At 41.8% G+C, this 18685-nt stretch overlaps 1 protein-coding gene across 2 annotated transcripts in view; it reads right to left on the bottom strand.

Moving 5' to 3' along the window:
- SMARCA5 (SNF2 related chromatin remodeling ATPase 5) overlaps nucleotides 1-6202 on the bottom strand; it is a 48533-nt gene extending 42331 nt beyond the window's left edge. Inside the window, exons 1-2 of one of the 2 annotated variants that reach the window (XM_032788379.2) lie at nucleotides 5676-6202; nucleotides 1629-1703 (exon numbers count right to left, since the gene is read on the bottom strand). In XM_032788379.2, coding sequence (XP_032644270.1) covers nucleotides 1629-1703; nucleotides 5676-5813 — 213 coding nt within the window. In that variant the 5' untranslated portion in view covers nucleotides 5814-6202. The remainder of the gene's footprint in view (nucleotides 1-1628; nucleotides 1704-5675) is intronic. The other variant, XM_075066290.1, reaches the window with a different exon arrangement.
- Between the last annotated feature and the right edge of the window lie 12483 nt (nucleotides 6203-18685).

Genomic DNA, 18685 nt, shown 5'->3' with positions numbered 1-18685 from the left:
ATGTTATTAATTCAGTATCATGTGGATAGCAATGAACTGAGAACATCCACTTCAGTTTCACTCTTCTGCAGCTTAGTAAAGCTATAAGCAGACACATGTACTTGAGTTTTTAAAAGGACGTAAAAAAGGAAGCTTTGACAGGAGAGTAGATAGTGTGGTGGATGGCCTCACTCCCTACATACTAACCAGAGCCTGACAGAAGATCATCCATTAACTTGTTATGAATGCTAGCAACATCCCCTTTTAAAGGGGAGGAGAAAGAGGGGGCAGGTCTTCCCAGCAGTGTTGCCCATAGACCTCAGATCTTCTATATCAGGTTCTGATGTCTACTGCATTTTGCAAACCTTGGATTAAGTCACCAACCCAAGCTCACGCTATGAAACAGAGAGGCAGGATTAGAACTCAGAATTTCCTGCCTTTCAGTCTAGTACTCTAGTCCACTAAATCATGCTACCTCAGAAGAATCTACCTACTTTGAAGTCTTCCCATCTCAAATCTATTTTGCCTGGTAATTAATACAGCTTCAGAGAACTTTCAGCACCAACACAGAGCCTTCTGCTACATAGCTTTTTATCCTTCTTCCCTCACGCTATGACTGCCTCTCTTTTACTGTATAGGGCAGTGGTCCCCAAATTTTTTTTTTTTTTTTTTATGGCCACAGCCTCCTTATCCCTGTTTCCCCCTGCCTTCCCCTTGCCCCCACCAGGGGGCAGGGCACAAAGCTGCAGCCGGGGGGCTGAGGCTGGGGGAAAAGAGTGAAGCCACAGTCAGATGCCAAGGGTGCAGCAGAGCTGGGTGGCACTCCCTCCCTGCCCCTGTGCAGGCTGGTCCAGCCCTGCTCCTCCAGAGTTCCTCCATGCCACTCTAGGGGGTTGGCGCCTCACAGTTTGGGGACAACTGGTATAGGGCTGTAGCATTTGAAGTCAAAAACATGAGATAGTGATCTTTTTTCTAGAGCAGGAACATAAAGGTCATGGTCATTAGACTTTATCTGACCCTATATGTTAAGAAAGTCATGGAGTAATTCTATGGGGTTTTGATTTAAGATACTGACGGGCTCCCTCAGACCAGATGTAAGTTCCTGTTTCAGAGGGTGAATGATTATTTCTCGGCTTCTTTTAACGTGGCCTGAGCCCTTTGCAGGACCAGGCACAACTGCCTCAAGAGTCTATAGACACAGCTCTAAACTAGCCAGTGGATAGATAACATGTGAAGTATTCCCTCGCTCCAGAAGCTCAATACGTCACCACCATTCCACTCCCAACACAAGTGGAAAGAATCAAGTTCTGAACAATGTCATAATGCAGATCTTCACATTACACCACTCCTTGTAAACAGTACCCCCAAAATCCTAGGACATCTCACTTAATTTAGACCACTAAAAATTGCAGGAGCTTGCACCATTTCAAGGAGATTGGAGAAACAAGGAAGGAGTAGAGGACAAAACAGGAACAAGAAGCAGCCTACAAATCTCAAAATTAAGATTTCTGCAGAAAAGCCTAGTCAGAATAACAGGAACCAAGTTAAGAAGTCTCAAAGAAGAGCAAGAAATTAACTTTTCTATAAAAAGCAGTTACATCAATGGTGGCTATTTGTACCGTATTGCACATGTGCTCAAAATTACACACCATTTTCTCTTCATATGTAGGATCTGGTTCCTGGATTTCTTTTTGTTTTCCTGGTGATGAATCATCAAAAACTTCCTAGGAGGAAAAACAACAAATTGAATTCTCCTTTTTTATAAAGATATCCAGCCTTGCACAGAAATCATCTTATTTTGTTCATGTTACCATCTAGCCAGAGTATGACACCTCTATCTCAACTCCTTGATTCACTGAAACCAAGATCAATTTTACTTGTCAAGAATTGCACTGTTTTAATTTTAGTTTTGACCTAGGGGCAGAGTGGCAAGTTAATGAGGTGGTGCTATTTGATTTTCTTTTACCTACCAAACCAACTAATTACCACTGATGATTAGATTTAGGATAGAAAAACAAGTCTCCATTAATAATTTGATTCTACCCCACATACATTTCCCTTTTTGGAAGGGAGGGGAGGGGCGCGGCACAGGTATTCTCTTTGACTACCCTTTCAGACGGGGAATAAATAAAATCCCATTCTCTCCTCTGGCAATAAAGTACTCTGCTTCAAAACTATAACCCCACCATGAGTGCATCTTCATTAACAATTTATGAGTTTCACTCTGCTTCTGGTGCTAGGAACAGAGGCAATGTGTACTGGAGCTGGAAATACTATTGGCATGATCCTCCCCCCTGCAACTGTCCTGAAGGGGCATTTTAGAACATATGTTCTAAAGGAGGTTGGGGAAGAGAACGAGTTATCTACAGACAAATACCATCCACCATCTGTTTAGAATAGATGGCTTATGCAAAAAAGTTATTTATCTCACTTCAGTCCATAGTGACCAGTGGGGAATGGGTGATATCAAAACAAAACAGGCAGCAACACACACAAAGCAAAGAATGGGACAGAAAGAATACAGACATAAAACAAAGAGACATACAAGTAACTCCTCACTTAAAGTCATCCCGGTTAACGTTATGTTGCTGATCAATTAGAGAACATGCTCGTTTGAAGTTCTGCAATGCTCCCTTATAACACTATTTGGCAACTGCCTGCTTTGTCCACTGCTCGCAGAAACAGCAGCCCATTGGAGCTAGCTGGTGGGGACTTGGAACCATGGTGGCCCCATATCAGCCCCTCCACCCCCGCTTAAGTTCCCTGTGTGGCAGCCACACAACAGGCTATCAATTGCAATTCAGCTGTCCCTCCACCCACTGCCATATGCTGCTCCTGCCTTGGAGCTGCGGGGGGGAGAGGGGGCGGGAAAGGAAGGAATGCACATCTCTCACACACACACACACACTGTGGCTGTCTGCCATGCTGTCTCCCCTCCATTTGTACTGCCTTGTAGAGTGTGAGGCTACACTAACAATGTGTTAACCCGTGAGGGCTCAGCCAAGTGCTAGTTCATTGTTCAGCAGTAAGGCATTCCCTGGGAAATATCCCTCTGACTTTACCACCTCAACCAAGCTTAACATCATTGCTGCGTACAGTATTAAATTGTTTGTTTAAAACTTATTGTGTGTATATGGTCTTTTGTCTGGTGAAAAACATTTCCTTGGAACCTAACCCGCACATTTACATTAATTCTTACCAGGAGACTGGATTCACTTAACATTGTTTCGCTTAAAGTCGCATTTTTCAGGACCATAACTACAACATTAAGCAAGGAGTTACTGTAGTAAGTACTGCACCAAGCAAGACATATCAAAAGAGGCTATGAAAGTGAAAACACAAAAATTTTATTTGCCAGTCAAAAACTGAAGGATCCAACAGAAAAAAGGTGGAAAATTCACCACACTAAGGCAGCAGTTCTCAACCTTTTCTATACTAGACTGTGCTGCGCATCTATCCAGGGTCTACCTGGAAACCCTCTCCTGCTTTATGCTAAGAGACAACCAGAACTGTTGTGAACCCTGCGCAGGAGACAGACACTTCTGACAAGTTATTCACATTAATCTATACACACACAAATGATAACACTGTACAACTTTAAAAAGACAATGGGCAGCAACTGTAGACTGAATATAGGACAAGCATTTTCCTCTTAACATGGCAATAAGATTTTGAAACCAAGAGTACACAAAATAGTCAAGACACCATTAAACACTTCTTCAGCCAAGTCTGAATTCAAACAATTCTTGAACTTCTTTAAATAAATCAGCTGTTCTTTTTTCCTCTTTTGAAAACGTAACAATTTATTTCATTATATGCCGCTGAGCCTCCTCTGTATAAAAAGGAACTGTATGAACAAAAATTCTCAGATGACAATTTCCTAAGTATGGCATGTTTCCCAAGCTATACTTTCTATCCAAAGAAGAAAGTGTCATTGCTCTTCATGGCTTCCTAGGATGTGTCTACATTAGCATTTTTCCTTCAAGTCTCCTACCACTGATAGCAACAAGATTCCCTGTCCACCAACATTTTTATCCCCATATCTCTTCTAACCCTTAAAACACCAGCAGCCAGTCTACACTAGCTTTCTCACCAGTATTACTAAGAAAAGAGTTACATCAGTAGTGGTGCAATGGTGGGAGGAAAGAGCAAATCTGATAAGGGCTAAAGGCCTTTCATTCTGAATCAAAGTAAATCAATATTCCAGAGGAAGGAGGCAGAGCACTTATAAAACTTCATCAGGAAGCTTTCCAATCCAGTTAAAAAAAAGAACCACCAGATATAAGTATGTCAAGAAATATTTTAAATAAACATCCAAAGTAGTCTGGTTTCTTCTTAATATAACTATACCTTTGCAAAAGACAAAAACCACATACATCAAAAAATCCTTGTTTAACAGTGTCCCACTTAGCGTTTAAATTTTTTTAAACAGCCCTAACTCTGTGTTGCCTTACTTTTATAGGTTTAAATATTATTTATTACCCCAATGCTTTAGTTATTTGCTCATCTCAAAGAGCTACTTAAAAATATGCAATTTGCAAACTAGTCAGATTAAGTAGGTTGACTATAAAGAATGATTCAAAGCGTGAAACATTCAGCAATTAAAAGAGAAACTGGTGTCCATGTATGGCTAAAGAAACAAAGGCTGTTACAAAACTATTATCTCTAGGTATTAGTTCAAATCTCAGGTTTTCCTAAACCCTGGAAATTTCTGGATTAGGCACCTATTGCCAAAATAAAACATTTCAGATCACAGAAAATACTACTGATTTATAAAATGTTGCTAGATGTACTCCATTTTTCCATAATTTAAAGAGCAAACGTAAGTCTTTGATGAGATCTCACTTTGGAAGAGAAGACGAATTAATCCAACAGTTAACATGTGAGGATTTGAGCTTGCCTTCAAAAATCGTGCTGCACTTTGACTAACCCGACGACTTAAAAAAAAAAAAAAATATATCAATCTGAAATTTGGTGTTCTCATTTTTCAAGCAGTTTGTAGTACATCAACGAGGCGTGGGGTGGGGTGGGAACCTCTTGTTTGAATGGACTGATGTACACAGCGCCCACCGAACTGACAGGCTGGGCAGCGAACAGAAAAAAAAGCAACAACGCTGAAGGGAAGTTGAGAGAGAGGAGACGCTACTTTCCGCTCAAGAAGTGGGAAGCATTTCTAACAGCTGCTCTTTATGCTGCACGGCACCTACCCGCTTCCCAGCCCCTTGGTAACTGCCCCCAGCCCATTGATTCATGAACCGAGGAGAGGAAGGCGGCGCGCACACGCTGGGCTGGGTAGGCGGCCAGCTAGGGAGGCAATACTGCTGCCGCTCTGCGCGTCCTCACACACGCTGCTGAGGGATCCTCATCCGCCCGCTCGCCCACTCTATTGTTTCTGTCCCACGCGGCTCACGCACCCAGCCCTCGTGGCGCAGCACGACGGGTAGAAAGGGGCTCGGACGCCGGCTACCGCGCGGCGCTGCAGCCAGACCGGGGCCAGCTCATCCCCGCCCCGGGCCGCTTCTCCCCAAGTGGGGGGTGGGAAGCAGAGGAGCCCCGGGTGTCCGGAGGGGACCGCCGGGGCAGGAGAACCCCAAAACGAGAATCGAGGAGGGCTGGGAGCGGCGCACGGCAACCCAGGACGGTCTCCCCTCGCTCACGCTCCTGTTCCTCTGGGGTGCGTGGGGGGGTCTCCTCACCTCCATATCAGCTTCGCCCCCACAAGGAGGTGGTGCCCCCGCGGCCTCGCTACCGTTGTTAGTGGGTGCGGGGGGCGCGGTGCTGGCGGGGGACAGGGGCTCATCCGGCAGCGGCGGCTCCTGCTGCCCGGCGGACATGATCCCAGTGTGCCCGCCCCGCAGACAATGCCGGGCCGGGATCCCGCTCCCGCCGCGCCGGCTGAACGGGGAGGAGGAGCGACCCTTTACGCAGCTGCTGACGGGACCGGCTGGAGGGGATGGGGGGTGCTGCTCGCAGACTCCGCGCTGAGGCCCCCGTCACCGCTGCCGCCCCGGCTTTCTCAGCGCGCTCCCCACCAACCAGGAACCAACCCAGCCGGCTTCCAAATCTCGCGAGAACTCGGGCAGAGAGCGAACAGGCCTGCGCGGCCGCACGTCCCCAGTTGGGCAATGCCCCCGCCAACCCACGAGGTGCTGTTACTACTACGAGGCTCCTCCGAAAAAGGGGGCGGGGCCGCTCGAGGAGTTGGGTCGAGACAACCGCAGGTTCACTGCGTCACTACTTCTTCTGCCCCGCCCCCACGCATAGAGTTAAAGGAGCACCGAGGGGCGGGGCCTAATTATGGAGCCCCGCCCCCGTGCGAACGTCATACGTGCGGGGTGGGGGACGGATTTAGCCCAGACCGGGGAACGGGTTAGGTCATGTTGCAGGGCCCGAGTGAGGGTGGGGGCACGCTGAGCATGTGTTTGCGGTGGGTTGCGTTAGGGTGACTCCCACGCAGTCTGCAGCCGGGGTCAGGCCTCCAGCAGCCGTTACATTAATTTTTAAAAAATTACCCTCAAAATCGCAGCTGCTTGTGTTTATGTGCCGGCTGGTTTGCACGTTTTGCCAGACCGCTCAGCAGGGCCGCGCAGAGGGTTAGGTACCCAGAGCAAAACTCTTCACTGAGGGGGCTCCTTCGTGCTTCTGCAAAGCCTGGCCCGTGGGGCCCCGTCCTCTCCCAGGCGGCTGAGATTCTTGAGAGGCTCCCTGCTTGGAAGCATCACCCTTGAGTGAAGGGTCTGTCTCACGTCCCATGCTGGCCCCAGGGCTGAGAGGAGCTGGTTTCACCTGGCCTACTGCATCCAGGGGCACCCTAGCTAGAGTAGTGCTGTGCCCTATGCACCAGCTTGCAATGCTGCTACTCCCATAATGGGGCCCAGCACCCCGTGTCTGATACTGTTCCACGAGTTGGGGGACCCTTTCTAACACAGGGCAAACTGCCCTTTGGCTGCTCTCACACCTGTCCTGGCCCCTCTCCCTGCTGCCTGGGCCAGCCCTGGTGCTGACCAGTTTTTGTATAAGAGATTGGCTGTTTCTTATCACCAGGAAAGAGCTTTCCCAGCCACAAAACAAAAGCACTCCCAAGGAGGGGCAGTAGCTTTGTCAACAAGAGCATGGCTCCTACTTATGAAGCATCCAGTTTGGGGGGCATGGGGGCATTCACACTCTTGAGCAACAAAAGTGCCTGAGTCAACAGACATACAGTTTCCTAGACCCCATCTCTCAATTTCTGAAACAAGTGTGCAACCACGGAACAGCCAGCCATAGATGGCTACAGTTGTCGTATGCAGAGATTTTAGCTGTTGGATCGACAGTGGTTAGAGATCTAATGCCCATAGCTCCTACCCCTTGCAAAAATGAGAGGTGCAAGGAACTGAAGACCAGATTTTTAAACATGTGTAAGTGCCTAAAGATGCAGCTAGGTACACAGTAGCATTTTCAAAAGTGTGTAGGCACCCAACTCCCATTCAGAGGGCACTAGGTACTTTTGAAAATGGCACTAGATGCCTATCTGCATCTTTAGGCACCTAAATACCTTTTAATAATCTTGTCCTCAGTTCACCTGCAGAGGTGCTCAATACTATTACTATCTTTTTTTTCCCCACCACAGAATGGTATTGAGGTGATTAGTCTACTGAGGTTTTAATACTATACCCATTACCATGGTATCAGGTAATAAGAACTGTATTTGTTACAAGAGGAAAGAGTCAGCTTATGTTACTAACAGATAGACAGTTTTTTGAAAAAAATGAAGATTCTATGCTGGTATGATTGTTTGCACACATACAAAGATGCCCAGCTATCAGGACTTTTAACTATGTTGCTGTTACCTAAAATGTACCACTGATGCTGCTGAATCCTTTGAAGATATTCCATTATGATATCTCTGAACTGATAGAACATATTAAAAAAATAAAACCTAGGTGAAGATGCAGTTAAGCAGAGGAGTACCAGTGGCAAAGCAGTTAAAAATCTAGCCTTATCAGACTTGTGCACTAAGTACCTTGCATAGCCAGGTGAGTAATTGTCTGATGCAAAAAATAAATGTCAAGAATGTAATTGTTCACTCTGTAAATAAAAAAGTAAAATAAATATTGAAAATGACATAATTCAGCTGTTTGTTTTTCTGACTTTTCTTTCATGTGAATTTTTAAAAATGGGATGATTTGAAAATCCTTGCTCATTCTGCTTCCTATCATGGCCAATAGGTTAAAAAAAAGTATGGCAAACACACACAGTGAAGGACTACCACACCTTGTACTAAAAAAGGAAAAGAAGGTCTCTAGCACCCAGCATATTATAACAGTCTTCTATCCAAGTACAAACAGGGCCAAAATCCACTTAGTATCCAAGATCAGGCATTTTCTTGGCTGTATAGTCACAGACAGTTACCTCTCTTAGGATTCTTTTTATCATTTTCACACCTACAGTTAACAGGATTGGTAATTTTCAGTGGAAAAGATAGAGATGTATGAGGGGGGAAAGAGACTTTAAAAAAAACAAGAAGTTTTTATGTTTAATATCTTTTAAAATTAAGACTGAGTAAATGAAAGTAACAATGAGGGTATTGTAAAAAAAAAAAAAAAAAAATCCAAACCTCAGACAAAAACAATGGTGCCTGAATTTTCACTAAAGCATTAGGCAGGTAGCAAGAGCTGGAAGGCAGTGGTTATTGCATTGAACAATATTTGTCATTTATGATGGCTAGCATCTTCTGTGCTATGCCATAGCATCACATTTTTATATCACAACGTAATATTTTGTCTTACCAGTAGAAGTTTTGAGACATAGGTCATGTCTACACTTACAAGCTGACAGCGGCACTACTGTACCGATACAGCTGTGATGCTGTAAGAGCACTTGTGTAGCTGTGTTACACCAATGGGAGAGAACTTTCCTGTTGACATAAAACCAGCTCAATGAGCAATGGTAGCTATTTTGGCAGAAGAGCATCTCCCACCGAAATATACCAGCAAAATTTACGTCACTCAGGGGTGTTTTTTTCACACTCTTGAACAATAAAAGTTTTGCCAATATAAGTGCTATTGTAGACATGGCCTCAGTGTCTTAAACCCTTGAATCTCAGTGCTTTCCTGTAAAAATAAGGATGACAGTCACTCTTATTTTCACAGGACCTACCCAGCTTGTATACGTTCACATTGTAGAGAATTTTTAAAAATCCATAATTTTGAGGGTCAAAAAATAAAGGAGACAAAATTACTAGATGCAGTTTATCTGCATGTATCACAATCTAGGCCCTTCTTCTGTAATAAGTTGCATACCGCATACTTCTGTGTTCCTGTGGAGCAGTTTGCAGTAGCAGGACTCTAGATTTTAAACTCATTGGGTCAAGAATGTAATGTTATTACATGGCACTTTATGAAGTTGTGAGGTGCAATTTTATCCCACAGCAGGGGCATTTGAAGATGGCAGCCATTAATTGTCTCCAGTGTTTCTTTTCCCCCTTACTGACTAGTGTTTTCTCTCTTTCCATTTTCTCTCTGTCTTTGACCTTGAGAAGGCAGACCTGTTTTTGTTCAAAATTTTAAAAAAATATTTAAAAGTGCACTAAGGTAAAGATCAAAGCTTGGTGAACGCTTGACAAAAAATATTAGCAACTGAAAATATCATTGTAGAATGGAAATAGGGAATCATAACTGTAGTTGTCTCTACACGATCCAGCTATATAATTAACATTGATTACTCACTTGAAATCAATAGGACTGTGCATGGGCATAGGGGTCCAGCCCCATGCAGGATCAGGACTTTGGACTGGACACTACTGTTTTCTTTCATATGTACCTAGGCAGCTGGATGAGCAGGTAGATGCTGACACTAGAAACAGATATATCAGAAACACAGTTAGAAGGAAAGAGAATTTCAACTAGAGGAGAAAATGAAGAACCATTAGGTTTGGGAGCAGCATGGAGAACACAATTTTTTAAAAACTGAAATAGATATGCAGATGAGAAAATGAAGCAGGGAAAGAAAAGTGGAAAGAGAAAAGATTAACAAAGTAGAAAAGAAGGGGAAAAAAAGTCCATGACAAGGAAACACATGAAAGACTTAAAATTCAATACAAAAAAAGTAGCAATGATTGATCAGAAGACAATATGGACAGAGGTCTCATACTGAGAGCAGAAGAGGCATTAAGAAACTTGTCTCAGGTCAACATACAAGCTAACTAAAAACCAGGGCAGCATATGAACCTGCCCAGAGTGACTGAAAAAAACCACTATCAAGATATTGAATTTCACAAAGACAGTTGAGCAATAACACTTACAGCATTTGTAAATATGCACCAGGAAAAGGGTAGTTAAATTAATTTTTCCTTTGTGTGAAATTTCCCAGGCACTGCCTTTCAATTTCATTGAACACTTGTTCTTAAATAATTTCTTTTGTTAAATAAGTAAACCACTTACGAGCTATTTTAAAAGATCTTACTAGCTGAACAAGAATAGTGTTAATATGCACTGCTGTGCAGTTTTCAGTGTCTGTAAATCTGTTTGGAGGCTATGAAAATAAAGGAGCAACAGTGAAAGCGTAACTGTTGATGGCCATATCATTCTGAACATGCCTGATCTTATCTGATTTCAAGAAGTTGAGCAAGGGTGAGCCTGGTAGATATTTGGGTCAGGCACTACCTGCATAGGTTTTCTTTCACACAAGGTGGTAGTGATCTCAAAGTATTTTCTCCTTCAACTCCTTTTAAACTAACAAGTGGTGAGGCAGAGGAGAAGGTAGGGATTTTCAAATTATCCTCATTTTTTAAATTCACATGAAAGGAATATAGGAAAAGCTAGTAAAGGATGTTTATAAGAGCTCTACTTTTTTCAGAAGGGGTCAGTTGCTTTCTTAATCTTTGTTTTCCTCATTTCCAAATAATATAAATCACAAATCTTGAAATACTGTTTTTCTACAGCTGGTCAGTTAGAGAGTTCCATTCATTCTTTTAACAGCTTTTTATATCCATTTCTTGGGATGAAAAATTGAAATGGTATGTATAATAAACTGTTATTAATGGGGGAAAATGCTACACTTGTGAAAAAAAAGGGGGGCTTCATGTGTCAACATCAGCCTCTCCTCCTAAGGATATTTAAATTGCCTTGTTAAATTGCTTTCTCAGTTCTACTTTAGCATGCTTTAGTAGGGAAGCTGCCACACTGGCCCTGCTTCCTTCATAGGGTTGGTAGGAGCCCATCTTTGCAGTTCTTGGGTGAAATCCTGGCCCCACTGAAGTAGTCACTGGTCCCAGTGATCAACCGAGAGGATGCATTGAGCAAAGAATCACACTGGAAACTGAGTGCATGAATGAGCCTGTTTTAATGATATACAAATCACTATCTCCATGATCCAACAATACTTATTCCATTCTCAGGAGATCAGGAATTCTGCAGATCATAGTGGTGATAAGGCACATATATTTATTCATAAGTATTACTGTGTCTCAATTTGACCCAGCCGGCTGAGATGCAGTCTTACAATACCAACTTTATACGACATTCAAGCTGTGAAACCCTCTCACAAAAAAATCTATTGTATGTCCATTTCAACAATTCAGTGGAAATATAATGTTCACAAATAATTTACTATATATAGTTAACTTCACATCTTCTTGTGTGCTGTTAAATTTAAGTACAGTGAGCACTATGCTGGATTTATTCAAGTTATGGTAGAATGCTTCTAGGAAAATTAACGTTTCATACAAAATAAATAGTGTTAAGTATGTTTATAGTGCTCACACTAAATGTAATGATCTATAAGCTTACCATATTTCAGGACTGTGTTTGCAATGCAGACTGTAAAAACACTGTCACACATAGGAAAATTCCAACTTTAGTAGTCTTGACACTAAAATAAACCATATAAAATATGATAATATATCTGTGTCAAACTTTTCTTCTATGTGACTCCCACTTACGTAAGAGAGAACCATATATGCCTATCTAAAAGCAGAATCTGGACATCAATTGCTTATATTTCTTACAGAGATCCTTGGAGAATGAGTTCCTGTAATGGATTCTCTCTCTCTCTGAACAAAAATCAGAATAAAGAGGATGCTACCACACTTCTGTGACTGAAAAGACTCATATACCATGCATATTTACACAGTTTCATTGCACAAACATACCTTCTCAAAGTCCCAATTGTAGAAAGAAGACTGTTCCTCTCTCTCTGTAATCAGATCTTGAGTGACATTGCTTCCTGGCAAAGGACTGGAAGCCAGCAGGCTCACTCAAAGAGTCATTTGTTAACTATGTGACATTGGACAAGTCACTGGACTTCCTTGTGATTTAGTCCATTATGGGTTGAAAATAGGGTAAAAAAATTGGTAATAAATTGGACTTTACTAAAAGCAGGTATTGCATCTGTAAAGAGCTGCTAGGACCCTGCTCCTGCATGCTCATATATACAGATGGACTGCTGCATCCATGAGAGCCTCAGTGACTTCAGTGGAGCTCCACATGGATATGGGGATCTGTCTGCGCCTATGAACTCGTAGGATCGAGACCTATATCATAGCATTTTAGTCTAGTTTCCTTAGTTTTTATCCCTTCACCAAGCTCAACAGTTTCCTTCTGGATCATGACCTTGGGCCAGTTTTTGAAGATATTTAGGTCCCAAATACTTAGATAGATGCCTAGTAGGATTTTCAAATTGCAAAGGCACCTAATTTCCATTGATCATGAGAGTTAGCTGATTATATGTAGATTGTGTTTGGGTTACATACATGCATTTTCCATTACCTATATTATGTATATTCATGCATAATACAGTAATTCATTTGTTTCTATAAAAATGCAAGTTATTGGTTCATGTGCAAAGTCCTAACTCCTTTTTTGCATTAGCAATTGTTTTGACTAATAATGTAATAGAGCTTTGGGGATTCTTTAACATGTTCATAAGAGTTCTGCTCTCTCTGCAGGAAAAGTATGTGGCAAAGTATCTGTTTTCAAAGTAATTGCTTTTCAAACATGATAGATTTTAATTTTCAAATATAATTAATTAATAATGTTTAATTAAGTCCAAAAACTCATGGAAAATAAAACTGTGACCTTAACAGAGAATGTCATGTCTAGGGAAAAATGTAACAAGCAACCTGATGAAAACAAGTGACTTGAAAGTGAGTAGACAAAGCTGACAGGTAAAGATGGGTCAGCGCTCATATACAGTTTCAGAGAAAGATCACAGTATTTGACACAAAAAGCAGGCAGGCACCTGCACTGAGGAGACTGCACTGCCAGAAGAACAGATAGTAGTCAGCTATGGGTTCTGAAAGATAGATAAAAAAGGCCTCACTTCTGTTCCCTTTAAATTAAACAGGGGAAGATTGATCCCAGGTGTGAGAAGTGGAGATACTGAGGATATGCAATATAGGTGAAATTCACACTAGAGGACTTAAATGGGGCATAGATCTTGTGTGGGCCTGCTACACAGGGGTGAATTTCACTCTACATAATGAACAGCACTTTTTTTTTTTGAAGACTGCAAAGTCTCTACACATTGCCTACTTTGAGGAGCCACGAGAGATCCCTGGTGATATAGACCAGGGATGCAATTCTATAATACACACTCCTTCAAGTAGAGCTGGGTGAATATAGCACAAAGAATTCCAGTTTTGAGCAACCACTGACACATCGCAAAGAATTGAAGAGAGTTCACCAATCCTTAGCTGAAATGTTTGCATAAAATCTTTCAATATATTCCCAGTGAACTCATTAATAAAAATCAGAGCCCACTCATCCATTAAAAATATTCATCACAAATAGTTTCCCCATTCAAGTAAGGATAACTTGCTTGAGTTAGAGTTGGAGGGCTGGATGCCAGGTTTCCTGAATCTCAGGCCTCTGCCTTTATGGAAAAAAAAAAATCCCTCCCTCTGATACAATAAAATATAGGGCTGCTTTATATTATACAGTATATAGTCCATTAGTGAAACCACAGGAAAAAGAATCAGGAAAGAGTAACCAGAAGAATTTAATGCATGGTGAGAGGCAGTCTAGGCAGCAAGGTCTAGCCCTACTTAGACTGTAAGCTTTGGAGGGCAGGGATTGTCTTTTTGTCATGTGTATGTCCAGGGCCTAGTGCCATGGGATCCTCGTCCCTGGTTGAGACTCCTACAATGTATAATACAAATAATAATAGATCCCTACTCCCAAAGCACATTTTATCCCATCCTTCTTTAAAAGAATTAATATTGTATAATTTTGCTTCTACCTTTGCTATTAAGGTAAAATCTTTTTTTTAACTTTGTCTCCCTTGTTAGGCTGGACACAGCTCTCTAAAGAGCTCATCAGTGCCCCTTCTGGCACTAGTCACAGGTTTCTTTCAAGCAGTTCTCGCTGTTTGATGGGCTGAGCCTGCTGCCTTCAGGCTGCTGGGGGATGGCCTCATGAGCTCGATTACTGAAATTTCTGAGAGTGGCTGCCTTCCACATACACAAGGGGGAGCTCATCACCAACCAAAAGGCCCTAGTTTTATCTTGTCCTGCTCTTGCAGTGTTGCCAACTCATGATTTTGTCATGAGTCTCATTATAATTACTGTTTTCCTTAAAGTCCCAGCTCCTGGACTCAAGGGGATATGTGATGATTTCAGCCTTCATTCTTAAACAAAAAGAGTTTTTAGCACTCGTGACTGTAGAGAAAGCTTCAAAATGTGAACCCAGTGCACCCAAAAAGGCTAAATATAATTATAGAACCTAACAGTAAGTACCAATGGTCGACATTTTTGCCCTCAATATATTATTGATAATTTTAAAACTGACTTTGAGTATATACCATAGCCTTGTAAGTGTGTATTACAAAAATACAAGTATAATATAAACTAGCCATTTTGGCCATAACATGCAACCTTGTGGGAAGCCTCAGTGGACAGACCAAGATTGAATGACTATCTCACCAGGTCCAGATCAGGGTTGAGCCCTTGAGCAGGACAGTGTGGGGAAGTTTGCACTTCCTCTACTTATGTTATATTGTTTTGTTAACAGATGTCCTTCTCAAGGTTCTCAATTCAGCATCTTACATTAACACAAGGAGAGAAAGAGTCCTAAAAGAAGCATTTGATTAGCTGACAAAGTTTCCAGTCATGTGACTATCCAACATAACTACGAGTTAGGGCAATGGTTTTCAAACTTTTTTTCTGGTGACCCAGTTGAAGAAAATTGTTGATGTCTATGACCCAGTGGAGCTGGGGATGAGGGGTGTGTGTCAGGGGGGCTCAGTTCTGGGGCAGGGGGTAGGGTGCAGGGCTGGGGTGTGGGCTTACCTCGGGTGGCTTCCAGTCATCGGTGCAGCAGGGGTGCTAAGGCTAGGGGTGTGGGGGGGGGGACTCAGGACTGGGGCAGGCGGTTGGGGTGCAGGGTTCGGGCATGGGCTTACCTTGGGCAGCTCCCAGTCAGCAGCACAGCAGAGGTGCTAAGGCAGGCTTCCTGCCTGTCCTGGCACTGGCATCACAGATCCTGCTGCACCCAGAAGTGACCAGCAGCAGATCCAGCTCCTAGGTGGAGACATGCAAGGAGCTCCACGCAGCTCTCGCTTGCAGGTACCACCACCCCTGCCCCCAGCTCCCATTGGCCGGAAACCAGCCAGAGTCTTGAGCCAGTGCTCGGAGTGGGGACAGTGCACGGAGCCCTGTGCTCCCTCCCCCCCCCCCCCCCCCCGCCTGGATCTGCTGCTGGCTGCTTCCAGCACAGCGCCGTGTCAGGATAGGTGTAGGAACTAGTGTGCCTTAGCCGGGCAGTACCGCCGATAGGACTTTTAACAGCCCAGTTGATGGTGCTGACCAGAGTCGCCATGACCCAGTGCCTTATGTTCTGTAACCCAGCACTGGGTTGCGACCCACAGTTTGAAAATCACTGGGCTAGGGAACCAAGAGCCAATTTTCTCTCTGAATAATACCACCAATGAAAGTATTTAAAGTAAAGACTACATCATTTAGGAACCTCTTGACTTTCAAAGTCTGTTAGTGCTGGAAATTTGGTACCAACATCAGCAAAACCAGGACATTATTTATATTAATGTCCTCTCCCCATTTTGCCAATTTGAGTAGAAGTGGAAGCAGAGCAACTTTTAGCTGCATGAGTTAAAATTCTAACTTTCAGTAGCAATGCTCAGAACTTTAAACCTCAGCACACTTTGTCTGTAGATAAGCTTCTAAAGTAGAAGGTTGAACATTAAAACATGCTTTTTAGTAAACTATTTTAGATAAAATATTAAAAGTCTATACAGGCTTCTTGTTTCCAAATCAAAACTATCTATATTTCTCTTATTTTAAAATGTAAAATTATTTGTAAAAGCAGTAGTTACACCTTGAGAAGTATTATTCTATTTCATATTACACTTCTTATGCGGCTGAAAGAGTCTGGCTTTCAGCGTATCTCAAAGGGCAATCAAGGCATCTGGGTATGTGGTATAACATTGCATTTTCCCTCCCTGCCCTTCTCACGCACACCACCCAAGGGCAATTGGAAAAGAGCCTCAGACAGCATATTTTAAAACCTTTTATACAGCAATGTTCAAACTTTCATGGGCCCTTTTCAAACTGGATACACCACGAGTTCTCATTTTCTTTTTTTGCAGACACAATTTACATGGGAAGGACTTTGACACACTTAGAGTATTTAATAGCATCCATCAAATATACAGAAATTGTGCTGATTAGTTGTAATAATTTTATACTTGAAAGGTGGCTACAAACTTAAATTCACAGTCTTTGTTCTAGCACCTCTGATGCCCATATTTTATACTCTTTAGGAAAAATATGTCTCATTAGGCTAATATCAATTACCCTTTTTATTAATTCTGTTTTTGTAATATTTTGTTCTTGGTTTTTAATAGAGAGGGAAAGGCACTGGTTAATGCTCTGTGGTTTAGAAACAGGAAAATGATTCACTTGGCTGTCAAACATTGCATAAGAAACACTAGCTTAATTTGAATTTACCACAGTGTTTTTAGTTTATTATCTCTTGGGTGTACACATTACATTGCAAAATTCATTTTAAATAGCTAGAGAACAAAAAGTCAACCAAATGCATTTAATCTGAAAAAGGATAGGCAATAAACTCTTTCCAGGTAATTTAAATTTTAAATTAATCTGCTACTTCTGTCAGCAAATTCCTAAATGAAATCTTGACAGTTATGTTCACAGAGATTTTCTTTAAAAGGAGAAACTAAAAGTAAAATCCGGTGCAAACAGAAGTAGGTTATCCCTTCATCTGATCCACACCTCTCCGCTAGTCCCATATCCCGCCCATCTGCTGATATCCCACTCCTGGTATTGTAAATCATCATCAGAAATGCTGAATCACAAAACAGATTGTGGGAAACTATTCATGTCAAAGAAATTAATCAACACATCTCAAGCTTTCTTCCTTTATTTTTATTGTTTCTCCCCTGTGGCCCGTGACAGGTTGAGACCTATACCTTGAAATACCTAGTTGCTTGTTTAGTTTTAAAAACCAGCTTGGCTCTAGATTTCATTTGTGCCAATTAAAATAATTTTCTGCCGAGGGTGTAACTGTTCGATGGGCAAAAAATGAGCACTTCTCAGAACTCACTTTCTGGTTAATATTTTCACACAATAATGAAGACAGGTAAAAAAGAAACCCTTATAAATGTGTTTAGTGCCCCAACCTTGAACCACTGAGCAAATGAGAAAAGCACTGGGGTACACTTCCAAAGCTCACTTTGTCTTTGGATATTAATCAGTTGTTCTGATTTTAAGGGGGGAAACCCAAACAAATTCAATTAGAATACAACAGCCTTGCAAAACTGTATTCGTTCGAACACGCACAGTAACTTTTTTCTTTTTTCGTAATGGCCAAGTAAATATCATTCAGTTTTTCATAAAAAAATAATAAAAAAGGGGACAGAAGACTTGTCCCTGGGCTGGTAAGTTTTCAGGACAATTTTGTAAGATTGCAATGTAACACTAACAGGTGTTGGCTCTAGGTAGAGCCAGAAATACTTTCAACACAATTGACTGATACAATCAGCAACAGCGAACCTTAAATTTAGTTGTGATAAAAATTTCACTTAGCTCAAAATGCAGTGAGAAGGCTTTAGACTTGCCTGTGGTCTGTTTTAGGTAATGGAGCTATGAAATCTAAACTACGAGATTAAAATGGCAAGACTATGCTTTGTCTCATAAGCCATGTGTGTGGCAGTGTCAAAATTGCCATAAGTGGACAGAATATTTTAAAAAAGCTAAATTTAAAGAATTTGTGCAAAATAAATTTCTGCAGTGAGTTAGAATATAATGAATACACTCTACCCTTTTCCATCAGTGTCACCTTATAAGCCTTTCACATAGCAGGAACTCTACATTTTGTGGCTTGCACATTTCAACATCTTGTGAGGTAACACACTCTTAATAAGCAATAGATTGTGAAAGTGTGGTCATTAGTACCTAACAGAAAATAAACTGTTGACATGATGACCTTTGGTGACACTGAAATACAGTAATTTTTCAAGTCATTTCTTAATACTCTAGGCACTACAGAGTTTTTAGTTTGCATGAATTTCCTTTTGATTTGTCTCTCTCTCTTCTGTAATAGACCAATATATACTTTTTTTAAAAAACTGCCAAAATAAGGCAGAATTCTATTTAATGTCTAAAGCATACAAGGAAGCATCTCAAGGAAGGGGGAAATTTTGAGAAGATTTGCAAGAGATGTGCCACATTTCAATGGCTAAGAAATGGCAACAT

This window comes from Chelonoidis abingdonii, chromosome 5 (assembly GCF_003597395.2).
Source record: "Chelonoidis abingdonii isolate Lonesome George chromosome 5, CheloAbing_2.0, whole genome shotgun sequence".
NCBI classification, from domain to species: Eukaryota; Metazoa; Chordata; order Testudines; family Testudinidae; genus Chelonoidis; species Chelonoidis abingdonii.
The sequence above is the reverse complement of the archived record's forward strand: the minus strand, read 5'-3'. Positions and strand labels throughout refer to the sequence as shown.